Genomic DNA, 26,721 nt, shown 5'->3' on the forward strand with positions numbered 1-26,721 from the left:
TTTTTATTTTGCTGTAGTGCAATCACACAGGTTTTCTTCAAGGCTCAGTAACACCTCTCCATAAATTAAGTGGAAGAGGTCTGGAAATGGGGATTGCATCTATTTCATATCCTCAGTGAGACCTCAGGAAGGAACCTAGTGATCAAAACATTATCCCAGGACAAGCAGGCAGCATATTCTCACACGTGGTTGACGTCACCGACGGAGTCCCGCAGCGGAGAGCCTCGAAAGCAAACTTGCTTGAAGATCTTTGAGCTTTCGAGTGCTGCACCGCGCATGCGCGCGTGTCTTCCAGCCCGAACTAGGGGGCGCATCTCATAGAAACATAGAAGATGACGGCAGAAAAGGGCTACAGCCCATCAAGTCTGCCCACTCTGCTTAGCCACCCCCTGTCTATGCCCTAATGACCCAATTTCCTTATCTTGACCCTCGTAGGGATCCCACATGGGTATCCCATTTATTCTTAAAGTCTGGCACGCTGTCCGCTTCAATCACCTGCACTGGAAGCTTGTTCCAATGATCAACCACTCTCTCTATGAAGAAATACTTTCTGGTGTCGCCATGAAATTTTCTGCCCCTGAGTTTGAGCGGGTGCCCTCTTGTGGCTGAGGGTCCCTTGAGAAAGAAAATATCATCTTCCACTTCGACACGTCCCGTGAGGTACTTAAATGTTTCGATCATGTCTTCCCTCTCCCTACGTTCCTTGAGAGTGTAGAGCTGCAATTTGTTCAGTCTCTCTTCATACGAGAGACCCTTGAGCCCCGAGATCATCCCTGGTGGCCGTCCGCTGAACCGATTCAATTCTGTGCACTCTTTACTGTAATGTGGCCTCCAGAATTGCACACAGTACTCCAGATGAGGTCTCACCATGGCCCTGTACAGCGGCATTATGACTTCAGGCTTTCGGCTGACGAAACTTTCTATTGATACAACCCCAATATCTGCCTTGCCTTAGATGAAGCCTTCTCCACTTGATTGGCAGTTTTCATGTCTGCACTAATGATCTACTCCTAAATCTCGTTCTGCTGAAGTCCTAGTTAAAGTTTCTCCGTTCAAGAAGTACGTCCTGCATGGATTTCTGCTTCCGAGGTGCATGACTTTACATTTCTTAGCATTGAAGCCTTAGTTGCCAGGTTGAGGACCAACTTTCCAATGTAAGCAGGTCCTGCGCCATATAATTCTGTTAACTGCATTCACTTACTACATTACATAGTTTGGGTCCATCGGCGAATAGTGTTAATTTTACCATGAAGCCCCCTTGTCAGATTCCCTATGAATATTTTGAAAAGGAGTGGACCCAGGACTGAGCCCTGCGGCACTCCACTGGTCACCTCCGATGTTTTAGAGAGGGTACCATTAACCACCACCCTCTGAAGTCTGCCACTCAGCCAATCATTGACCCATGCAGTTATGTGCTCTCTCCTAACCCCATCGATTCCATCTTGCTTAGCAGCCTATGGTGTGGGACACTGTCAAAAGCTTTACTGAAGTTCAGGTACACGACGTCCAAAGACTCTCCCAAGTCCAACTTTCTTGTTACCCAGTCAAAGAAGCTGATGAGATTGGATTGGCCGGACCTACCCTTGGTGAATCCATGCTGACTGGGATCCTGAATATTCCCTTCATTCAAGATCGTGTCCAATTTGCTTTTAATTAGTGTTTCCATGATTTTGCACACTATTGATGTGAGACTCACCGGTCTATAATTCGCAGCCTCTGCCCTGCAACCCTTTTTATGCTGAGGAACGACATTAGCTAATTTCCAGTCCAGGGAAACTTTCCCCTTACTTAGGGAGAGATTGAATAGCTCAGCCAACAGTTTTGCCAGGACATCGCTCAATTCTCTGAGCACTCTTAGGTGCAAATTGTCTGGTCCCATGGCTTTGTTCACCTTGAGTCTTGCCAGTTCACTGTAAACTTCACCTGGTGTGAACTCAAAATTCTGAAACGGGTCTTCTGTGCTTTGTGTTGCCTTCAACTGAGGACCGTGTCCTGGTGCCTCACAGGTGAAGAATGAGCAGAAGTATTCATTCAGTAGTTCGGCTTTATCGGAATCTGCTTCCACGTAACTTCCGTCCGGTCTTCTAAGGCGTACTGTCCCGCCTGTGTTCCTTTTTCTGTCACTAATATACCTGAAGAATGGATTTGTCCCCCTTTTTTAATGTTTTTTGCCAGAATTTCTTCCACTCGAAGTTTTGCCTCCCTAACTGCCATTTTGACCGCTATAGACCTGGTCCTATATTCTACCTTTGCCTCTCTTTTCTCCGTGCTCATGTAGGAGAGAAAAGCTTTTTTCTTCTCCTTAATGAGGTGCGAGATCTCTACGGTGAACCATTGGGGTTTATTATTTCTTTGTCGTTTATTTACTGATTTTATGAAGCGGCTAGTTGCTTCATGTAAGAACATAAGAAGTTGCCTCCACTGGGTCAGACCAGAGGAGTCCATCGCGCCAGTGGCCCGCCTCCCGTGGCGGCCCATCAGGTCCGTTACCTGTGAAGTGGTTTCTGTCTAATCCTATAACCTACCTCTACTTCTTTCTGTACCCTCAATCCCCTTATCTTTTAGGAACCTATCTAGACCTTCCTTGAGCCCCTGTTAGCGGTGCTCTGGCCTATACAGCCTCGGGGGCGCGTTCCATGTGTCCACCACACCTCTGAGTGAAACAGAACTCCTAGCATTTGTTTCTAAACCTGTCCTTTTTCAATTTCTCCGAGTGCCCCCTTGTGCTTGTGGCTCCTGTCCCTGTCTACCTTCTCTATACCCCTTCATGATTTGAAGGTTTCTATCATGTCTCCATAAGTCTCCGCTTTTCCAGGGAGAATAGCCCAGCATTTCCAATCTGTCAAGCATATGAAAGTTTTCCATTACCCTTTATCTAACTTTGTCGCTCTTCTCTGGACTCCCTCAAGTTACGCCATGTCCTTTTTTGAGGTACGGCGACCAGTACTGGACACAGACTCCAGATGTGGGCGCACCATCGCCCGATATAGCGGCAAAATGACTTCCTTCGTCTTGGTCGTGATACCCTTTTTGATGATACCCAACATTCTGTTCGCTTTCTTTGAGGCTGTCGCACACTGTGCTGATGCTTTCAATGTTGTGTCCACCATCACCCCCAGGTCTCTTTCAAGTTTGCTCACCCCCAGCAACGATCCCCCCATTTTATAGTTGAACATCGGGTTCTTTTTCCCTACATGCATGACTTTGCATTTCTCAGTGTTAAAACTCATTTGCCATTTTCTTGCCCAGTCTTCCAATCTCGTTAAGTCCCTTTGCAGGTTTTCACAGTCTTCCTTGGTTCTAACCCTGCTGTAGAGTTTGGTGTCGTCCGCAAATTTAATGACCTCACAGTTCGTCCCTGTTTCCAAGTCATTAATAAATATATTGAACAGGAGCGGTCCCAGCACCGACCCCTGTGGGACTCCACTGGTGACCCATTGCCATTCTGAGTAATGGCCCTTTACTCCAACCCTTTGTTTCCTGCCTGCCAACCAGTGTTTGATCCATCGGTGAATATCCCCTTGCACCCCATGGTTCCACAGCTTCTTAAGCAGCCGTTCGTGGGGTACCTTGTAGAAGGCTTTTTGGAAGTCAAGGTAAATGATGTCAATGGATTCCCCTTTATCAATCTGGCTGTTTATTCCCTCAAAGAAGTACAGCAAGTTCGTGAGACATGACCTTCCCTTGCAGAAGCCGTGCTGGCTTGCCTTCAGCTGCCCATTGTTTTCTATGTGGCCGCAGATGGTGTCCTTAATCAGTGCTTCCATCATATTTCCCGGAACCGAGGTCAAACTCACCGGCCTGTAGTTTCCCGGGTCACCCCTTGATCCTTTCTTGAAGATGGGCGTGACATTTGCTATTTTCCAGTCCTCTGGGATCTCCCCTGTTTCTAAGGAAAGGTTACATATTTTGCGAAAAGTTTCTGCTATTTCGTTTCTCAGCTCTTTTAGTACCCTTGGGTGGATGCCGTCCGGACCTGGTGATTTGTCGCTTTTTAGTCTGTCTATCTGACGGAGGACTTCCTCCCGGCTTACTTCTAGTTTGACCAGTTCCCATCCTGGTCTCCATGTAAGATCTCTTCGGGTTCTGGAATATTGGATGTGTCCTCTCTCGTGAAGACTGACGAGAAGAACTTGTTTAACCTTTCAGCTATCTCTGTTTCTTCCTTTACCACTCCCTTCCTGTCTCCATCATCCAATGGTCCCACTTCCTCCCTGGCCGGTTGTCTCCCTTTCACATACTGAAGAATGGTTTGAAATTTCCTGCTTTCTCTGCTAGTCTCTCCTCATATTCTCTTTTTGCTTTCCTTACCACTCGGTGACATACCTTTTGGTGCCTTTTGTGTTCATCTTGTTTGTCCTTGGTTTGGTCCTTTTTCCATTTTCTGAACGATGCTTTCTTGTCACTTATCGCCTTTCTTACTGCATTTGTTATCCACACCGGGTTTTTTGTTCGATTCTTCTTGCACCCTTTCCTAAACCTGGGGACGTACAGGTTCTGTGCTTCGTGTACCGTGCCCTTGAGCAGGGACCAGGCTTTTTCTACGGTCTCCATCTTCCCTGAGCTCTTGCTGAGTTTCTTTCCTACCATTTTCCTCATGGCCTCGTAGTTCCCTTTTCTGTAATTGAGTGCTGTCGATGTGGTTTTCTTTACTTTTGGTGTTCCTATTTCTAGCTTGCAATGGATCATGTTGTGATCGCTGTTTCCTAGTGGCTCTAGTACTACCACCTCCTTTACGGGTCCCCCTAGCCCGTTAAGGATTAGGTCAAGAGTGGCTTCTCCTCTTGTTGTATGGTTGATTTCAGTGTTAACCACTTAGCTTCTACATCATCGGTCTCCGCTTGGTCCTGCAGCGTCCGATGGATGAAATCTACCATGCGTGCGAAGTCTGTGCCCCGGAAATTGAGTACCTTTGTTTTCGTGTTTGATCTAGGGAAGTCTTTCCTAAGGTTGAACCATACTATGTCTCCTGTGAGGATCCTCAGTTCGTTATTTTCCGCGGAGCCAAGAAGTCGTTTTTTCTTCAGCTCTGCAGCAAAACTTGCCTTCTAGTCACCGCGGTTGTTTGTTTTCTTTTTAAAGTTTGGTCGCTGTGTGTGTTTTCTTTTCTTTAATTGGTAAAAAAAAAAAAACCAAAGCCATAAAAAAAAACTTTACCTTTTTATTACCGTCTCCTTTCGTCCAGTCGGTGAGCCTTACCGGGATCAAACGCTGTCGTCAGTGTAATCGGGTGATTTCTGCCACCGATCCTCACTATCGTTGTTTGAAGTGTTTGGGTTCGGTTCATTCACCGGAAAATTGTCACCGTTGTTTCACCCTTACACCTAGAGCTTTTCATCATAGGTGTGCCCATTTTCAACAACTTTTGGGTGATATGGAGCAACATTTGGACGAGGCCTTGACCTCAGCCCCGCCGGCGGCCCCGGTTTCGAAGGCCTCGACTCCGACATTGATGGGAGGTCCGGTCTCGAAGGCCTCGACCTTGGCTTCGGCTGGAGCTTCGATTTCGAAGGCCTCGACCTCAACTTCCACTTCTGCACCGGCTTCGACGCCCTTGAAGTTCTCGACAGTGCCCCCTGTGAAGACGTCCTCGATGGGTAAGTCTCCTGTGTCTCTTTCAGGTGCCTTACCTAAGAAGCCACCAGAGTCCTCCTTGCGCCCTCCTAAGCGTGCCTCCAAGATAAGGGAATACTCACCTTCGAGGTTGCCCTCTTTGGAGCGCACTGCTGCACCTACGAGATCAGATCCTTCTGTCTCGGTGCCAATGCTCGAGGACATGCTCAAGTCCATCTTGACCACTCAGATATCCTCCATTGTGGCTCAACTGGTTCCGTCCTCGACTCTGCCTCGGCTAGACCAGTCTGAGACCCAACCGGATCCTCCAGTCCTCGTGTCTCGATGCAGGTCTCGTGCATCGAAGCGGTTGTTCTCCAATGATTCTTCACCTGAATTGCCTCGTTCGAAGTATCGCTCGAAGCATTCGAGGCACCTTGCTTCCAAGTTTCGTCGTGAGTCCTCTGCAGTGCACTCTTCTCTGGATACCGAGACCTCTCTGCCTCGTTCTTCCACCTCGAAGCACAGGTTTCGACTGCACTCTGCCTTGACCCAAAGTCCATCCAGGTCGAGGACTCCTCCTTCGAAGCCAGCTTGTCGGGACTCTTCTCCTGCTTCGACTCATTCTGTGCCTCGCACTCCGGGTGCAACTCCATTGCGGAGTCTGAAGCGTAGACATTCTATGACTTCTGTTACCATGCATCTTGAGTCTGAACCAGTCTCTCAATTCTCTAGGGAGGCTTCCCCTTCCTACTCGGTGGCTCCAAAGTCTCGTAGTCCTTTCCCAGATGAAGCCTCTGATTCCAAGACAACTTCCTTTGCCAAGTTTGTGTTTGTGGGACAAGCTCTTAAACTGGACCTCCATTCAGACTCCAAATATACTCCTGAATATTTGGCAGATATGGAACTTTCTCATCCACCTAAAGAGTCTTTGAGATTGCCTATAACTCCAGTTCTTAAACAGACTTTTATTCGTAATATGGAAACTCCTTATTCCATCACTGCTATTCCATCTAAGCTAGAATCCCATTATCATACTGTTCCCTGTAAGGGGTATGAGAAATCCCAACTCTCTCATCAATCCTTGGTGGTGGAATCATCTTTGAAGAAAGCCCATCCTTCCAAAATCTATGCTGCAGTCCCTCCAGGTAGGGAGGGTCATACTATGGACAAGTTTGGTCACCGTTTATACCAAAACTCTATGATGGCAAATTGAATTCTTAACTATAATTATGTTTACACCAACTATTTCAACCATTTCCTCAAATTGTTGCCTTCTTTTTATCCTCAAGACTCTTTCTCAGTTGAGACTTTGCATGCTGCAAGCCTCATATGATGCTTTCGAATTGTCTTCCCGAGTCTCTGCTTTTGCTATAGCCATGCGTAGGCTAGCATGGCTCCGTATTGTTGACATGGATCCCAATCTCCAGGATCGTTTGGCAAACCTACCTTGTCAAGGGAATGAGTTATTTGATGACTCTATTGAAGCAGCAACTAAGCGTCTCTCAGAGCATGAATGCTCTTTTGCTTCTCTCATTCGCCCTAAACCTAAGACTACACCAGCTAGGGCGTATAAACAGACTCCACGTCGTTACCTTCAGAAAACGACTCCTGCTTTTTCCAGGCCTCCACCTCGCCGTCCTCAGCAGCAGCAGCGTCAACAGAAGTCACAAACTCCTGCTGCTACCAAGCCAGCTCAGTCTTTTTGATGTTCTCAGCTTGAGCATTCCAATCTCCCTATTTCAGAATTCTCCTCTTCCCATAGGGGGTTGCCTGTCCACTTTTTATCACCAGTGGGAGCTCATCACCTCAGATCTCTGGATTCTTACATCCTGCGAGAGAGATACTCTCTTCACTTGCTTCAGGTACCTCCAGATCACCTTCCAAGAGAGTCCTTCCAATCAGTCACAACTTCCCCTTCTTCTTCATGAAGCTCGGGCTCTCCTTCGCCTTCGAGCTGTCGAGGAGATTCCTCTGTCTCAGCAGAACTTGGGGTTCTATTCCCGTTACTTTCTAGTTCCCAAGAAGACGGGGGATTTGCGACCCATTCTAGACCTCAGAGCTCTCAACAAATTCTTGGTCAAGGAGAAGTTTTGCATGCTCTCTTTGCCGACCTTGTACTCCCTGATGGCTCAGGGAGATTGGATGTGCTCACTGGACCTCAAGGAAGCTTATACTCGTATCCCTATTCATCCAGCCTTTTGCAAGTACCTCAGATTCAAGATAGGGAATCTTCATCTCCAATACAGAGTCCTTCTTTTCGGCTTAGCCTCCTTCCCCAGAGTGTTCACAAAATGTCTGGTGGTGGTAGCTGCAGCTCTTGGTACCCAAGGTCTTCAAGTATTTCCATACCTGGACGACTGGCTCATCAAAGGCCCCCTCTCTTCCAGGGGTTATTGCAGCGACCCAACAGACTATTATATTTCTTCAAAGTCTGGGGTTCCAAGTCAACTTTCCCAAGTCTCAGTTGACCCCATCACAGTCTCTCCAATTCATTGGCACAACTCTGGATACTGTCAGCCTGTGAGCATATCTTCCACTACCACGTCAAGATACCCTCATTCGGCTTTATCAGCAGGTGTCTCGTCTTCCATCCATTTCTGCAAGGCAAATGATGATTCTGCTCAGTCACATGGCTTCTACAGTTCATGTGACTCCTTTTGCCAGACTTCACCTTCGCATTCCTCAGTGGACCCTGGCATCTCAATGGCAACAAGCCACGGACCCGCCTTCTCAACAAATTATAGTAACTCCTTTGTTGAAGAAATCTCTCCGCTGGTGGATGCTCTCTTCCAATCTTTCCAGAGGTTTGCTGTTCCACAATCTTCCTCATCAGAAAGTTCTCACAACTGATTTGTCCACTTACGCATGGGGAGCCCACGTAGATGGTCTCCATACTCAGGGGCTGTGGACTTCAACAGACCGTCGGTGTCACATAAGAAAATAAGAAGTTGCCTCCACTGGGTCAGACCAGAAGTCCATCGCGCCCAGCAGTCTGCACCCGCCGCGGCCCATCAGGTCCACGACCTGTCAGGTTTTCTTGATTTAGCACTATATCCCCTTATTTTTCTATCTATATTCTTTCTATACTCTATCTACCCCTATCTGTACCCCTCAATCCCCCTATCCTTCAGGAATCTATCCAATCCCTCTTTGAATCCCCGTAGTGTACTCTCCCCGATCACATCCTCTGGGAGCGTGTTCCATGTGTCCACAACCCGCTGAGTGAAGAAGAACCTCCTGGCGTTAGTTCTAAACCTGTCCCCTTTCAGTTTCTCCGATTGCTCCCTTGTACTTATGGTTCCCCATAGTCTGAAGAATCTTTCCTTGTCTACCTTCTCTATGCCTTTCATGATCTTAAAAGTTTCTATCATGTCTCCTCTAAAGTCTCCGCTTCTCCAGGGAGAAGAGCTCCAGCTTGTCCAGCCTGTCAACGTATGAACAGCCTTCCATACCTTTTATCATTTTCGTCGCTCTTCTCTGGACCCGTTCAAGTATCGCCATATCCTTCTTGAGGTACGGCAACCAATACTGGACACAGTATTCCAGATGCGGGCGCACCATCGCTAGATACAGCGGCATGATGACTTCCTTCGTCCTGGTTGTGATACCCTTCTTAATGATGCCCAGCATTCTGTTTGCTTTCTTTGAGGCCGCCGCACATTGTGCCGATGATTTCATTGTTGTATCTACCAGGACACCCAAGTCTCTTTCAAGCTTACTCTTTCCCAGTAATGCTCCCCCCATTTTGTAGCTGAACATCAGGTTCCTTTTCCCTATATGCATGACCTTGCATTTCTCTATGTTAAAGCGCATTTGCCATTTATATGCCCACTCTTCCAGTTTGCTTAGATCCCTTTGCAGGTCTTCGCACTCCTCTGCAGTTCTAACCCTGCTGCAGAGTTTGGTGTATCCGCAAATTTTATAACTTCGCACTTCGTTCCCGTTTCCAGGTCGTTTATAAATATATTGAACAGCAGCGGTCCCAGCACCGACCCCTGTGGGACACCGCTCGTGACCCTGTCCGAGTATTGGCCCTTCACTCCAACCCTTTGTTTTCTGCCTGCCAACCAGTGTCTGATCCATCTGTGTACATCCCCTCCCATCCAGTGGTTCCACAGCTTCTTATGTAGCCGCTCATGGTGTACCTTGTCGAAGGCTTTTTGGAAGTCGAGGTAAATGATATCTATGGATTCCCCTTTGTACATCTGGCTGTTTATCCCTTCGAAGAAGTGCAGTAAGTTTGTTTGGCAAGATCTTCTCTTACAGAAGCCATGTTGGCTCGTTTTCAGTTGTTCATTTCTTTCTATGTGTTCGCAGATGCTGTCCTTTATCAGTGCTTCCAACATCTTACCCGGAACTAAAGTCAAGCTCACCGGTCTGTAGTTCCCCAGGTCACCCCTCGATCCCTTTTTGAAGATAGGCGTGACATTTGCTAGTTTCCAGTCCTCTGGTATCTCCCCAGTCCTCAAGGATAGATTACAAATTTGTTGGAGTGTTTCAGCTATTTCATTCCTCAGTTCTTTTACTACTCTTGGGTGGATTTTGTCCGGGCCCGGTGATTTGTCGCTTTCAATCTATCTATCTGTTGGAGGACGTCTTCATGGCTTACCTCTAGTTGCTCCAGTTTTTCATCTTGATCCCCATTTATGATCTCGGGTTTTGGTACATTGGATGTGTCCTCGCTTGTGAAGACCGACAAGAAGAACCTGTTTAACCTATCTGCTACCTCTTTTTCCTCCTTTACCACTCCCTTCCTGTTCTGCCACTTATTTCTGCCAAGTGGGATGATCAGTGACACTCAGAAAAGCACACAGACAATATAAAGCATAAACAATAACACTTTATTATACAAATATAAGAATTAAATATAAAATAGCATCACCTTGACCCCATATAACGACCATCTTCACCATTGGGAATCCCTGCAATAGATAGATGGGTGGACCAAAGGACTGTCCCTTGAGACGTGGATTCTCCCTCCAAACGTCATGGATTCTCAGGTTAGAGGCAAGTAAATAACTTCACCGTAATTCCAGGCATCGACCTCCTTCACAATTGGGAACCCCTGCAGCAATTGATAGGTGGGAAGAAATACGGGAGACTGACCGTCGTGGCTTCTCTCTTCAAACGTCATGTCTTCTGATTTCAGGAGCAGAATTCCGTCCTTATAAGCTGCTGAGTTCAAAAGCATAAACAGCTGGTCCTGCAGTAAACAGCGTCCTTTGATTCAGGCACACCCTGGTCGGTCCCTTTGAAGTTGTTTGGACAACATTCAGGTCAAAGAGGTCAAGATAGCAGATACTTGTTTGGTTTCTCAGTCCTTTTGATGTTACTGGCCTCTTAGTAAGACAGCTGGTGGTCTTTTGTTATCTGTTTTGACGACACCCAGGTCAAAAGAGGTCAAGATAGCAGATACTTATTCTGTTTCCCTTTCCTTTTGATGTAACCCAGGAGTCCCATCTGTCTTTACTGATGTCATTTGAGCAACACATAGACAAAGGAAGTCAGGATAGGTGTTGCACTGTCTCTTTGATGCTATCAAGAAGGTGTTACAGAGGCCATCTGTCTTTACTATCCCTTTTGGTGTGGTCAAGATAACACTCAGGACAAAGAGGTCAGATAAGCAGACTTGAGGAGACATGTCACGTATTATACTGAGTCCATTTACCCCCTGGGTATAACACTTCCTGTTTCCATCATCCAACGGTCCCACCTCCTTCCTTGCTGGTTGCTTCCTCTTCACGTATCTGAAGAACGCTTTGAAGTTTCTTGCTTCCCCAGCTAGCCTCTCTTCGTATTCTCTTTTTGCTTTTCTAACCACTCTGTGACATTCCTTCTGGTGTTTTTTGTGTTCCTTCTGGTTTTCCTCAGTTTGATCCTTTTTCCATTTTCGGAACTACATTTTCTTGTCACCTATCGTCTTCTTCACTTCACTTGTTATCCACACTGGGTCTTTTGTTAGATTTTTTTTGCACCCCTTCCTAAACCTGGGGATGAACAGGTTTTGTGCTTCTTGCTCCGTGTCCCTGAGTAAGGACCAGGCTTCCTCTACGGTCTCCATTTTTCTTGAGCTGTTTCTGCTTTTGAGTTTCCTTCTCACCATTTTTCTCATAGCATAGTTCCTTTTCCTGAAGTTGAGCGCTGTCGTTGTGTTTCTCTTCACCTTTGGTGTCCCTACTTCTAATTTGTACTGGATCATGTTGTGATCGCTGTTGCCTAGTGGCCCTACTACTTCCACTTCCTTTGCAGGTCCTCTTAGTCCGTTGAGGATTAGGTCGAGAGTGGCATCCCCTCGTGTTGGTTCCCTGACCAGCTGTTCCATGAAGCAGTCTCTCACAGCCTCTAGGAATTCCGCTTCCCTTGTGCAGTTGGAGTGTCCAGTGCTCCAGTCTATCCCGGGGTAGTTGAAGTCTCCTACCACCATCACACTTCCGCTTTTGCATTCCCGTCTCAATTCTGTTTCCAGGTCATGGTCGCTTGCTTCTGGTGTTCCAGGTGGGCGATAGTACAGTCCCAATTTTATGTCAGCTCCATTTCTCCCTGGCAATTTGACCCATAGTGATTCCAATCCTTCCGCCTTTGCTGCCGTATACATCCTGGTCGAATGGATGGAGTCCTTTACATATAGCGCTATTCCTCCACCCTTCTTGTAAGTCCTGTCTCTCCTATAGAGTTTGTACTCCGGTAGTACCACGTCCCATTTGTTGTCCTCTGTCCACCATGTTTCTGTGATTCCAATTATGTCTAGGTCCTCTCTTTTGGCCATGACTTCCAGTTCTCCCATTTTGGTCTTGAGACTCCTTGCATTTGCGTATAAGCAATTTAAGTCCCATTTTTTTTCTATCCCTGCTGTTTTTCCTCGTGATTTGTTTCTCTTGCCGTCCCCTTCACGGGCTGCCAGCCCCTGAATTCCGCTTTGTTCCTCCTCTCCCTGTGGTGTGTCTTCTTTGTCCTGAGCCTGTACCCTCGTATCCTGTGTCCCTAGTCCCCGCCGTTTCCTCTTCTTTTTGGTCTCTAGTTTCACTAAATACTTGAATCCCTGTACTTTGCCTTTTGATTCTGCCCAGCATTTTTCCTGCTCCTGCTGCATCCTCTTCTTTTTGGTCTCCAGTTTCACTTGATCCTTGGACCCCTGTGGTTCGCCTTTATCCTCTTCCCTGCAGTTTTCCCGCTCAGTATCTGCATTTGATACTCTTGTCCGAAGTGTTGACGTCAGGTCAGCTGTCGGCTTTCCCCTTCTCCTCAGTTTAAAGCCTTCTCTATTTCTCTCTCGACGTTATTTGCCAGCAGTTTCGTTCCTGCCGTGATCAGATGTAGTCCGTCCCTCTTGTAGAGCTTGCTCTTTCCCCAAAAAGTTGTCCAGTTCCTCACGAAGTGGAAACCTTCCTCTTCGCACCATCTCCTCAGCCATGCGTTTATTGCTTGTAGTTCGGCCTGCCTCTTCGCATCTGCCCTCGGTACTGGCAGGATCTCTGAAAATACTATCTTTCATGTCCTCAGCTTCAGTTTCCTTCCCATGATCCTGAACTGGTCAGTTAGTGTAGTCCTGCTGTAGTTTCTTCTGTTGACGTCATTGGTTCCAACATGGATTATCACTGCCGTCTCTTCCGTCTCAGCTCCGTCCAGGATCCTCTCGATTTTGTCGGTGACGTCCTTCGTTATTGCCCCTGGGAGACATGTCACTAGCCGGTCCTCTCTTCCTCTTGCTACGTGACTGTCCACTTCTCTCAGGATTGAGTCTCCCACTACAATTGCAGATTTCCCCTTCTTCAGCTTTCGCTTCGGTCTCAAGTCTGTGTCCTCAGTGTGGTGCGATAGTTCTCCCTCAGGGTTCTGGTGAGTCTTCGCCTCCTCTCTTCGCTCGGTTCCTTCATAAGGTCCTCCTCCCCCGGTGTCTGGTGGTTTCTGGCTCTCATCTGTTGGTTCCTGGCTCTCATCTGTTGTGCTGCTGATGGTCCCGTTCCTCCACCCTCCTGTAGGCCTCCTCGATGAATCTCTCGAGCTCCCTCACTTGCTCCTCGATGTGGCTGTCTCTTGTGGGGTCCTCAGTTGCCCAGCACGGTTCTTCCGAGGTACGGAGTCCCTCCAGCTCCTGGACCCTGTCCTGTAGTCTATCGACCTCCTCCTTCAGGCTTTCCAGTTCCTGACACCGACCGCATATGTACGCCTGCCTACCCGAGGGGAGGTAGTCGTACATATGCCACTCCGTGCAGTACACTGGGAAGCTCTTCTGGGTTCCTGCCGCCTCCATTTTTCTTCCTCCCTCTTAGTCTCCTGGAGTGTGGTGTGCGAAAGTGGCACCTGCTGCGCTGAAAAGTAGAGAAGAAAGGGAAAGAATGAATGAGAGAAAAAGAAGTACCTTGGTTTGACGATTTAAGTTTAGGTTCTGGGCCTGGGCTCCTGGCTCCATCTCAAGGCTCCTTTGCAAAGGCTCTCTCGCTAAGGCGAGTGCCTTTGCCCTTCGCCGCGCGCCGTTGGCTCGCCCCCTTTTAAGGGAGAGCCCGGGTGCTGATGCTGCCTCTGACGCGGTGGGGGTGGGCGGAGCTCCCTCTTGCTGTTCTCCCAGTTGTTAGCCTGCCTGCCCGCCTTCTGCTTCCTCGGCGGCTCTCCTAACTCCCCTCTCCTGCTTCTCCAAGCCTCTCTTGCTCTGCCCTACTCTCCAGCGCTGTCCTCTGCACGCGGTCCGAGGTGCGGTTGCGCTCCGGCTCGTCTCCTTTAAGGGGGAGTTTGGACGCTGATGCTGCCTCTAACGCGGTGGGGGTGGGCGGAGCTCCCTCTCGCCGCTACCCCAGTTGTTAGCCTGCCTGCCCGCCTTCTCCTGCTTCCTCGGCGGCTCTCCTAACTCCCCTTTCCTGCTTCTCCAAGCCTCCTGCTCTGCCCTGCTCTCCGGCGCTGTCCTCTTTTGGAACTCAGAGTGATTTTCAATGCTCTCAAAGCTTTTCAACATCTTCTTCACGACACAGTGGTTCTTGTCCGGACGGACAACCAGATGGCCATGTATTATGTCAACAAACAGGGAGGGATGGGTTCTCACTCCCTTTGTCAGGAGGCTCTGAGGCTGTGGCATTGGGCAATTCGTCGCAACATCTTTCTCAGAGCTGTCTACATTCAGGGTCAACACAACTGTCTGGCGGACAAATTGAGTCGTCTTCTGCAACCTCACAAATGGACACTCAATTCCCCCACCCTTCGTCAGGTGTATGCTCGTTGGGGGACCCCTCAGATAGACCTTTTTGGTTCCCCCTCAATTTCAAACTGCCTCAGTTTTGCTCCCGCATCTACTCTCCTCAACGTCTCGTCTGAACACTGTTCCCTCTAAGCTGAGCAGGAGTCCTCCACCCACAGTCTCACCAATAGAGGGTGCTGTTTTACTGTCACATTTTTCAATTGTGAGGGACATGCAAGTTCTGCAGGACTCCAGGGAACATACCTGTCCTTAGCGACTGAAAATATTCCACCCCCTAGTGGTAGCAATGCAGCTGGAGGACACCTGCTCAGCTTTTTTTCTCCTGGACTGGAGGAATCAGTTTCTTTATGCCTTCCCTTCATTTCCACTGATTCTCAGGACTCTTGTCAAGCTCAAGACGGATTCTGATAGCTATGATTCTGATAGCTCCTCGGTGGCCCAGACAACCGTGGTACTCCCTTCTACTTCAACTCAGCACCAGGGAGCCTCTACTTCTGCCAGTTTTTCCTTCTCTGCTCACTCAGAGTCAAGGGTCTTGCTTCATCCCAATCTGCAGTCTCTACACTTGACAGCTTGGTACCTTTCTGCATAACAGACTCTTCTCAATTTTCTCAGTCTGTTCAACATATTTTACTTGCTTCCAGGAAGCCGTCCACTCGATAGTGTTACGGCCAGAAATGGACTAGATTTTCTGCTTGGTGTTCCACACGTCAGCTGCAGCCAATGTCTTCCTCCTTGGCATCTGTTCTGGACTATTTGCTTCACTTGTCACAATCTGGACTTCAATCTACATCTATTCGAGTCCATCTCAGTGCTATTGCTGCTTTTCATCAGCCTCTTGAGGGAAACCTCTCTCTGCACATCCCGTGGTTTCCCGCTTTATAAAAGGACTTTTTAATCTTCATCCACCACTTAAACCGCCTCCATTGGTTTGGGATCTTAATGTTGTTTTGGCTCAACTGATGAAGCCTCCCTTTGAACCACTTGACAAAGATCACCTCAAGTATCTCACTTGGACAGCTGTATTCCTGATTGCCCTCACATCTGCTCGAAGAGTCAGTGAGTTACAAGCTTTGGTTGCGGACCCACCTTTCACAGTTTTTCACCATGACAAGGTGGTCCTCCATACTCATCCTAAATTCTTACCTAAAGTTGTTTCAGAATTTCACATCAATCAATCTATTGTTTTGCCAGTATTTTTTCCAAAGCCTCATTCTCATCCTGGAGAAGCGGCACTTCATACTTTGGACTGCAAACGTGCCTTGGCTTTCTACCTTCAACGCATTCAACCTCACAGAACATCTCCTCAACTTTCATCTCCTTTGATCCGAATAAGTTGGGACGTCCTATCTCGAAGCGTACCATCTCCAACTGGATGGCTGCTTGCATCTCTTTTTTGCTATACTCAGGCTGGTCTTCCTCTGCAGGGTCGAGTCACAAGCCACAAAGTTCGAGCCATGGTGGCGTCTGTAGCTTTCCTCAGATCAACTCCTATTGAGGAAATCTGTAAGGCTGCCACTTGTACCTCGGTTCATACATTCACATCTCATTACTGTTTGGATACTTTATCCAGGAGGGATGGCCATTTTGGCCAATCTGTTTCGCAAAATCTTTTTTCTTAATCTACCAACTCTCCCTCCATCCCTTTTTACTCAGCTTGGAGGTCACCCATATGTGAGAATATGCTGCCTGCTTGTCCTGGGATAAAGCACAGTTACTTACCGTAACAGTTGTTATCCAGGGACAGCAGGCAGATATTCTCCCAACCCATCCACCTCTCCTGGTTGACTTCTTAGCTAGGTATCTGAACTGAGGATCCTCACAGGAGACGAGCCCCCTAGTTCAGGCGGGGAGGCACGCACGCATGCACGGTGCAGCACTCGAAAGCTCAAAGATCTTCAAGCAAGTTTGCTTTCGAGGCTGTCCGCTGCGGGGCTCCGTCGGTGACGTCACCCATGTGTGAGAATATCTGCCTGCTGTCCCTGGATAACAACTGTTATGGTAAGTAACTGTGCTTTATTAGAGGTGCTATAGAGCCATTTCTTGTATGACTGGATGAGCTTTATTTATCTTTTTTTTTGTTTTAGTTGTTTAAATTTATTCAGAAATAAACTAAACTAAACTAAACCTTAAGTTTATATACCGCGTCATCTCCACAGAAGTGGAGCTCGACACAGTTTACAGGAATTAAAAACAAAGAAAGGAACTCCAATGGAAGGAAGGAGGGCTTGGTAAACAGGAAGGAGAGGGGGGAGGGAGGGGGTAGTTACATTTTGGAGAAAAGCCAGGTTTTCAGATGTTTTCTGAAGTGTTGGAGGGAGGTCGAACTCCGAAGATGGACAGTAAAGCTGTTCCACAGCTCGGTGATCCTGAAGAGGAGGGATGTTCCAAGTTTTCCTGTATGGGAAATGCCATTTAGAGAAGGGAAGGATAGTTTGAATTTCTGAGTGGATCTGGTGGAATGAGTACTCGAGAGCCAAGAAAGAGGAAGGGGATAGATTGAACCTAATGACTTCATTAACACATTTCCCTTTTTTAAACCTCTATACCATTTGAAAGAGGGTAAATATCTAATTATTCACTTCTAGAATTGGATACTTCTTAAATTTAATAAAAATATTCTGGCACAAGTGTCAAACCTTAAAAAAGGAAGTCATTTAGGTATCATGCTCTATCGCAAGCTATACGATGCCAACATCACTGCTACTATTGGACGGATCAAAACTCTGTCTTAAATGGCATTCGCTCCCCCTTTCCTTGCTGGGTCGAGTGGCACTAATGAAAATGGTGTTATTTCCGAAACTGTTATACCCATTGCAAACAATCCCTGTCTGGGTCTCCCGTGCGGATGAGCATTCTTTTCAATCTATTGTCCGCTCTTTCATTTGGAGGGGGAAGGTGGCCCTCGTCAATGCGCTTAAACAGTCTCAGAGTCGTGACAGAGGGGGTTTGGGCTTACCTGCTCTTCGTCTCTACAATGTTGCAGCGCTGCTTCGCTGGATTCATGAACAATTGGTATCTTCGCGTCGCTATTCCCCAGCGGCTTTGCTTGATGATTGCTGCTCACCATGGTCTTTCTCCTCCTTCCTTCATGGGGTGGGGGGCAGGGGGCTTGGTACTAAGGCTCTCCCGTTTCTCCTTCCTTTTCATAGAGCTTGGCGTTGGTGGCGTTTGCGGCAGGGTAAGTTGCCCACTGTTTCCCCTTTTCTTTCTTTCATTTGTAACCCTGATTTTGTTCCCGGAGTGGGGGACCTGGCGGGTCTGCAGGGGCGCACAGACCGAGCTACGACCCTGGGTGCCGCTCTGGCTTTGGGGGGAGGATTGTTTCCTTCTTTTGCTCAATTGCAGGCGTCGTGGTCTCTACCACCTGCCAACATCTACACTTATCTCCAAATTCACTACTACTATCATTCCCTGGTGAGCGCACATGGGGACAGCTGGGGTTATGGCACTTTAGACTCGATTTTCCTCTCCACCCCCACCGCGACTAATAAAATATCCACCTGGTATGGAGCGGGGAGGGATAGCGTTGGGGAAGGTTGCCTCAACATTTTGGTACGAGAGTGGACTGCTGAACTTGTGATGGACGTCTCTGTCCATGACATTCGGCTCCTTTTCCAGAAGCTGTACCTTCATGTACAGGCAGCGTCCCTGCAGGAGACACAATATAAAATGTTACATCGCTCCTACCTCACTCGAGCCCGGGGAAACGTTATGGGGTTATGGCCTGATGATAAGTGTATTAAATGTAATATCCATAGGGATAATTTCCTTCACTCTTTCTTTGTTTGTTTAAAACTGTCTTTCTGGGACTCAGTGAGGAGTTGTCTGGCTGCCCTTCTGCATTGCACGATGCCCTGGAATGCACCAGCTTTGTTATTGGGGGATGTCCATGACCTACAACACCATGGCTTGGATTTCCCTTCCCAGAAATTTGTTTTACAAGCGATTCTTGTGGGGAAAAGGCTTATCCTGAAATATTGGACTTCTGAGGACGTACCATCCTACTCTCTGTGGGTGGTCATGATGAGACAGTATGCCCGCTTTGAGTTGGATACCTATGCGTCTCATCCACAGGATCATTGGAAGACCTATTGTTCCCTATGGCAGCAGATTTTGGACTTGGACGCTTAACTACTATGATCTGTTTTCTGTGCTGGCTTGGGTGGGTGGATCCTGGGTCTCATCTTATTATTAGTTATTATTATTACTCTTTTGTTCTCACTGCAACCTTTCCCGTAGAGAGAGAGTGGCTGTGTGTTTGAGCTACCAAGTGTGTGAGTGTATGGTTGTGTCTTGTGTGTATGGGTGTGCTTGGTGAGCTGTGGGTGACTTGTGTTTGGAAGTGGTTTGCTTGTCCTGAATCGTTTGGGGATTCTGGCTGTGTTTCTATATTGCAATTGGGTGGGGGGCACTGGATTGCAAATTGCTCCCTTATTTCATTTTGACCGTGTTGTGGTTTTGTGGCATCGTCTCTGTATCCCTGTGAGCTTTATTACTTTGTGTAATTCTTGCATTGACATGCCACTGTTTGATACACTGTATGCTTTGTTGCTTAGTCCTTGGCTATTGTTGTCCAGTTGTCTCCTGTCTCAATAAACATGATCTTTAAAAAAAAAAAGGAAGTCATATTGAGCATTGGAAAATAATTAATAATAATTAACTAATAAAAATAGTACATATTTAATTTTCCCTGCCACCAAATTTCTCCATCCCACCCCACCCAGCTACTTTCTCATGCCACCTGGCTGGAAAAAATTTCTGGAGAGAACACTGAACTATTATGTCTATGACTAGGATTTTTGCTACTAGGGTACCAATTTGATTTAATTTATTGAGTGTTACGGAACTCCATATTAGAGAATGACACGGTGACGGTTTACCCGCGGCCACCGAATTTAAGCCGCGGGTCACCGCCGAAAACGGGGAAGAAAACTAGCAGTCGCTGCGGTGACGGGGACAAGGCCATTCACCGACCGCGGAAACGGTGAACAGGTTTGTCCCCGCGGGCCAATGTACCCCCTTCTAGGAACCGCTATTTACCTGTGTTTCACCGTGCTCCTCATTTGTCAGATCAACCCTTCCTGCCAATCGCAGCAGAAGGGTACCCAACCCCTCCTGCCGGTCCTCCCAATGGCCTCCCCTAAGATCGCCGGCAGGAGGGTACCCAACCCCTCCTGCTGGACCCCCCCCCAACGAACCCTCCCACCCCGGAACCCCCTTAGTCTTACTTTCCAAGTTGGACCGGACAGCTCCTCGCTCGTCTGGCCAGCAGGCCTGCCTCCGTCCAAATGAGGCGGGCCCGCCCCTCCCCTCCCCTGCCTAACCCACAGGATCCTAGGGCCTGATTGGCCCAAGCACCTAAGGCCCCTCCTATAGCGGGAGTGGCTTTAGGTGCCTAGACCAATCAGGCCCTAGGATCCTGTGGGTTGGGCAAGGTAGGGGCGGGCCCGCCTCATTTGGACGGAGGCAAGCCTGCTGGCCATACGTGTGAGGAGCCGTCCGGTCCAACTTGGAAAGTAAGACTAAGGGGGTTCCGGGGTGGGAGGGTTCGTTGGGGGGGGGTCCAGCAGGAGGGGTTGGGTACCCTCCTGCCGGCGATCTTAGGGGAGGCCATTGGGAGGACCGGCAGGAGGGGTTGGGTACCCTTCTGCTGCGATTGTCGGGAGGGCCGTTGGGGGGGTCTACAGGAGGGGTTGGGTGCTCTCCTGCCGTGATCGCTGGGGGGAGGGGAGACTTGCAGCCGTAGCCGCGGTCACTATGCTAATCACGGCAGCATTTAAAGTACATGTCGTGTTTGTTTTTGCATTGCTAGCCCCAGGGGTGGTGGAAGATTAGTGATTGAAAAACTGTATGAAAAATAACTATTTTAAATTTAGTGATCAAAATGTGTCAGTTTTGAGAATTTTTATTAATTAATTTTTTCTCTGCGTGTTTTGTTTTTGTATAGTTATTAACTAATATTTAACTAAGTTTTAAAGTTTTAAAGAATGTTTCCTTTATACGTAAATAAAGAAAAGTGAATGGGATTGCAGTGGCGGTGACGGGGCGGTGAATGGGGTGGCAGTGGCGGTGACGGGGCGGTGAAGAGGATGGTGAGACGGGGACGGGGCGGTGACGGGGATGGTGAGACGGAGACGGGGCGGTGACGGGGATGGTGAGACGGGGACGGGGCGGTGACGGGGACCAATTTTTTCACCGTGTCATTCTCTACTCCATATATGAGTCTGTTGTTCTAAAGACATATCACCCAAATCAAGAGGGAACGCTGAGCAAATAGGAGTACCGTATTTCCCCATATATAGGCCGTGGCCTATACATGAGTTTGGGGTGCAGCTTAGTTAAATGGGGCAGCCTATACAGCAATTTTAAATCATCCCCCCACCCTTTGTACCTTTTTCAATCATCCCCCCTTCCCCATACCTTTTTTGGAGCTGAACGTTGGATGGCGCACGGCTCAAATCTCCAGGTGCAGGGCAGGCAAGTTTCAAGTTTATTAGGATTTTTATATACCGCCTATCAAGGTTATCTAAGCGGTTTTTACAATCAGGTACTCAAGCATTTTCCCTCTCTGTCCCGGTGGGCTCACAATCTATCTAACGTACCTGGGGCTATGATCTCTTCAGTATCCAGCCTGCACCCGCACCACTTGCTGAGTGGCTGATGTCATTTCTTGTGAGTCCCGCGAGAGCTGACGGACATTCAGCAAGCGGTGTGGGAGCAGGCTGGATGCTGAAGTGATTGCGGCTGCCTGCCGTGCACCGCTGGAGACTCGAGCCGCGAAGGGGCTCCGACAAAGGTACGAGGGAGAGGGAGAAAGGCAGGGAGAGATACCGCAAGATAAGCCGCAGCTAATACCATGGGGCGGCTTATCTTCCGGTTCTTTAGCACTCTCCAGACCCGTATAGGATCTTACAAGCAGGGTAATATCTCATTATGACCAGCAGGTGGAAACAAACAAAACTGGAATAGCACATAATAGGTACCTTCCCCTATTCCTATCAGTCTTCTTTCAGTCTCAGCAGGTTTGAGGAGCTATACTCATCTCCCTTGGTAGGGCTGTTGGAATTTGTTTAGGGAACCTGGTCCCCATTTTTGTGCCGGATTGAGCTTGGTTGGGCCCTGTTTGGGGGTCCGTCTGACCTCAGGGGTGTCAAACCCAGCAGGTCTCATGCTGGGTCCCTCCCCCCCTTTCCTCTACCTCCCCAACATTTTTTTAGAGCAAGGCTAATTCAAGCAAGGCTTACTGCTTTGAGAGCCAGTGGAGTCTGTTCTGTGGGGAAAAAAAAATCCTGAGGGTAGTGCCGGTCTGAAGGGTTGCTTTCCCTTTTAATATGCTGTAAATCATTGTATTTTTTTTAAATAACCGGCACTTTTCTTTTAGTTAGGTTACGTTTGGAGCAATTGAGCACTTTTCAGGGGAAGTATTGCTCAATTTGGTCCAGACACGAGGCACTCACAGCCGGCCTGAAAACCACTGTTCGGGCCGGTGTGGTCGTGGAGCCCGGTTGGCATCAGCTGCAGGCCTCCAGGGCTCCCCGTCCCTAGTGCCTTGTGAGTCAGAGGGAGCAGTGGGGAAGCCCAGTCTTCCCCCACCACCCACAGGGGGATTCCCTCTCAGCTGTTTTCTTTCACAGCTGATGCCGGCTTGCCTGCTTTAGTGGCTGGGACAGTTCAGGCTGCTACAGGCCCTGGAGGAACTTACTGGGCGGGAACTTCACCATTTTTACAGACAGGCCCTTCCATTTTGTCTACAACCTCAGGTGACCCCCCTGTATTGCAAACACAGGGGCAGGTTTCTGCTGTGGCAGGGAGTCCCATGGGACCCCCGGGGGATTTTCCCTGGGTTTAATTTTTGCTGTGTGCAGAGACTATTTTCAGGTGGCAGGGGGTCCTACTTGTGCCCAGGGGGTTTCAGGGGGGTTCCCTCCGCACCCTCTGTGGCTTTGCCTCCCTCTACGTCTTTGGCGTCACCACTTCCTCCTCCCTCATCCAATCACTCGAGGGTGTCTTGGAACGAGAATTTGTGGTTGGAGGAGCGTGTAGGCCTGAATGAGGACCTGGACCCTTTTTAGGAGTTCCCGGATCCTCTTGAGGGGACGGCTGCTGGTGGTGGGACGTCGGGTTTCCCACTTTTCCGGCGAGGAGGCATCCATGGTGCGCCTTTTATTCTGAGGGATAAGCTGCCAGATCTTTTTCAGCAGGTCTCCTTGGTGCTGCATTTTGAAGAGGCGCTACCAGAGACCCCGCGTGGGGGGGACCCTCTTAGGGGGATCTGCGCTGCTTTCCATTCTTGTCCTATGCTTTAGGATATTCGGGATCTCGTCCTGGCGCAGTGGAATACGCTGGAGGCGCTGTTTTGGTCGGCACACACCATGACTCTTGTATCCCATCCCGGAGGGGGATAGAACTACCTTAAAGTTGCCAGTGGGGGACAAGCTGGTCTCGGCAATTGCTAAGTGGCATACCATGCCTGTTGAAGGCAGTTTTGCCTTACAGGACTCTGAGGAGCGTAAGCTGGAGACCATTCTTAAACAGAATTTTGATGTCTCAATTTTGGTGGTCCTGGCAGCTATTTTGGGGGCTGGTGGCTCGTGCTGTTTTTCAGTGGGCTGAGCGTGTCCTGGATCGTGAGTCTGATGACTGGTCATTGGTGGATCAGGAGGTGGCAAAGATTGAGATGACTGGCTTGTTCCTTTCGGATGCCCTTTATGACTTGGTGCAGATGTCTGCCAAGTCTGTGAGTTTTGTAGTGGCCGCACGTCGTACCATGTGAATTTGCAGTTGTTCGGCGGATGCCGCATCCTAAACTAAGCTTGCAAAAATTTCTCTTTCAGGGGTCCTTTTTATTTGGAGAGGATTTGGATAAGTTGGTTCAAACTCTGATGGACTCTAAAGTGCCCCGCCCACCTGGCCGCTCAGTGTGGCACTGCCCGGGAACGTCTGCAGCAGTTCTGCTGCCACCGCCCTTGGTATGGATCTGCTACTTTACTGGCTTCAGGATGTTCCCGTTGTTTTTATCAGCACATGCAGTCCTTTCTGGTTTCCCCACTGCCTGTCCTGCCCAATGACTCCTTGCTGGTGCCCCCTTTGGTTTTGTTGAGTACCCAGTTACACAAGTTTTTTTTCCAAATGGGCCGCGATCGCGTCCAATCAGTGGGTCCTGGAGGTGGTGCGAGACAGATATGCTCTGGAGTTTGCTCCTGCTCTCTGCCAGATCATTTTCTAGCTTCTCAGTGTCAGACGGCATGGAAGACGCAGGACTTTCGCCAGATCCTTCAATGCTTGCTAGATCTCAAAGCGGTTGTTCCAGTACCCCCTCAGGAGTGTGGCACTAGCAGGTACTCAGTTTACTTTTTGTGGTGCCCCAGAAGGAGGGGACCTTTCGGCCCATCTTAGCTTTGAGGGGTCAGCAGTGCTCTCCAAATTCCGTCCTTCGGCATGGAAACTCTGCGGTCTGTGATTCTGGCAGTTCAGCCAGGGGAGTATCTGACTTCTCTCGCTCTGCCGGAGACCTACTTGCCTCTTCCAGTTTGGACCTCCCATCATCACTTCCTTCGCTTTGCGATCTTGGGTCCACACTATCAGTTCTGTGCGCTTCCTTTTGGTCTGGCCAAGGTTATGGTGGTAGTTGTGGCAGCTTTGCGGACAGAGGGCATTCTGGTGCATCCATACCTGGATGACTGGTTGATTCGGGCAAAGTTGTTTCAGGAGAGCACCCGGTCACGGTTCAGGTGGTGGTGCAGTCATTGGGATGGGTGATCAACCTTTCCAAAAGTTGGTTGGCCCCATCTCAGCGTCTGGAGTACCTTGGGGTTCTATTTGACATCTCCTTGGGGAAGGTCTTCCTCCCAGAGGCCCGAGTAAGCAAATTGCAATCTCAGATTCACCTGCTTATGGCGTCCTGGTGTCCTCAGGTGCAGGATTTCCTCCAAGTCTTGGGGTTGATGGCGGCTTCCCTAGATGTTGTGAGGTGGGCTCGGGCCCACATGCGTCCTCTTCCATATGTTCAGTTGTCGCAGAGACGGTCAAGCCGAGGGCCTGGATGCTCTGGTTCAACCATGACCAACAGAGGGGCTGTTGTATGTGTTCCCTCCGTGGCCATTAGTGTGCAGAATTCTACTCCGCATTGTTCGTCACCCGGGCCTGGTGGCTCTGGATTGGCAGAGGGGTGGCCTATATGTGGGGAAATACAGTAATGGATGTGAGATCTATTTTTTTAATGTAATGAACCCTGACTGTTTTACCTCTTTTAATTGTAACAAGTTATCTATAATCATAGAAAAATATTTGATTCAGACTTGATAACTGCTACCGTGAGCTGCCCCAACGAAAGCCTGACATTCTGCCGCAGGAGAAAGAGGTCAGGTTGGCATGGGTGACGAGCTCCACCTCCCAACACCCCTTGCGGCATCCACTTTAAACTTTTCTGCCTCTTCAGGGCAGCTCCATTGCTACCGGGAGCTGCCCCAGCAAAAAACCGGCATTCCACAGCAAGGGAAAGAGGTCCGGTTGACATGGGAGACGAGCTCCGCCTCCTGACACCTCCTGCGGCACCAACTTTAAACTATTTGGCATCTTCAAATCCCCAGACTTATCAATTCAACTCCTTACCCACCACATTAGCATACCTCCTCAAACTCAAACCCCTGAGGCACCAACTTTAAAGAATTGGCCTCCTCAGACCTCCCCCGACTCATCCATTCAACTCCTTACCCACCATACTAATATACATCCTCAAACTCCTGCTAACCCTCTTTCTCACACTTCTCCCCCCAAAAAACAAACAAAACAAAAAAATATACATTAAAAAAATACATAAAAAAGTAACCCAATAAGTTAATATAAATTCACTACCTTCTCCACCTTCAGACCTCAAAATGAAATCCCCACTCAATCAAATTCTCCTGATACTATGCCATACCAGTCTCACAGCAATACAGAGCATTCCTCCCAGCCAGTGGCATACCTAGCATATGTGACACCCAGGACCCATCATTTTTTGACACCCCCCCCATCTATATGAAAAATATGATTTTTAGTAACAATCCACATATCGCACAACAAAAGTGTACCTAGGAAAAGGCAGCATTTTAAACACTGCAGTGAGCACTAGAACACCAACACATTCATTGTAAAACTAAATAAGCCAGATCCCACAAAGTCAATTGATCCTGCAGTCAATGCCAACTGAAAACTATGTTCTTTTCATACACACAGAACAGAGATACACCCTCACCCAATATGGAATAATCACAAACTAAAAATAGAAATATGTAGACAAAAGTTAAACTGGACCGCCAAGAAACCAGACTCTGCATACAATACAACACCACAAAAACAGTAACACATGTCCTCTAGTACTGTGCAAAATATAAAAACAGTAGATGTAAATTTGAAAAAACTGTTACATAACAATCACCACTTTACAAATTATCAAATAAAAATAAAACAAATAATGAGAAATAAGAAAATACCATTTTATTGGACTAATCCATTTTTCAATTAGCTTTCAGAGGCCAAATCTTTCTTCAGAACTGTACTGTTATGTTATCCTGTCCTGATCTGAGGAAAAGGGTTTAGTCCAAAAACATTGCCTTATTTTCATTTCCTATTTATAAAATTTTATCAATACAGTTACAATACTACTTGATTCTAAGTAAAGCAACAAAAAAATCTTTCTACCTTTTGTCGTTTCTGCTTTAGTCATCTTCTCTTTGCTCTCTTCTTTCTATACAGCGTTTGTCCTCTCTCCCTTCCATGCAACATCTGCCCTCTCTTTGCCCTTTCCACCCAGCTTGTGCCCTCTCTCTACCCCTTGCATCCACTGTCCACCCTCTCTCTGTCCCTTGCATCCACTGTCCACCCTCTCTCTGTTCCATATGGCATCTTCCCTTTTTCTATGTCCCTTCAATAAATTGTATATTCTGTGCCCTTTCTCTCCTTTGTACATGATTCATTTTGGCTTCACCCCCTCC

At 48.2% G+C, this 26,721-nt stretch overlaps 1 protein-coding gene across 13 annotated transcripts in view; it reads left to right on the forward strand.

Moving 5' to 3' along the window:
* The window catches only part of CBFB (core-binding factor subunit beta), a 650,211-nt gene that overhangs the window by 447,027 nt on the left and 176,463 nt on the right, over window positions 1-26,721 (forward strand). The window contains exons 7-8 of one of the 13 annotated variants that reach the window (XM_033940713.1): window positions 17,896-17,924; window positions 18,561-19,321. The exons of 11 other annotated variants lie outside the window; for them this stretch is intronic. In XM_033940713.1, the coding sequence (XP_033796604.1) occupies window positions 17,896-17,924; window positions 18,561-18,877 (346 nt within the window). In that variant the 3' untranslated portion in view covers window positions 18,878-19,321. Of the gene's footprint in view, window positions 1-17,895; window positions 17,925-18,560; window positions 19,322-26,721 lie in introns of those variants that run through there. One more of the 13 variants, XM_033940720.1, reaches the window with a different exon arrangement.

This window comes from Geotrypetes seraphini, chromosome 4, assembly GCF_902459505.1.
Source record: "Geotrypetes seraphini chromosome 4, aGeoSer1.1, whole genome shotgun sequence".
NCBI lineage: Eukaryota > Metazoa > Chordata > Amphibia > Gymnophiona > Dermophiidae > Geotrypetes > Geotrypetes seraphini.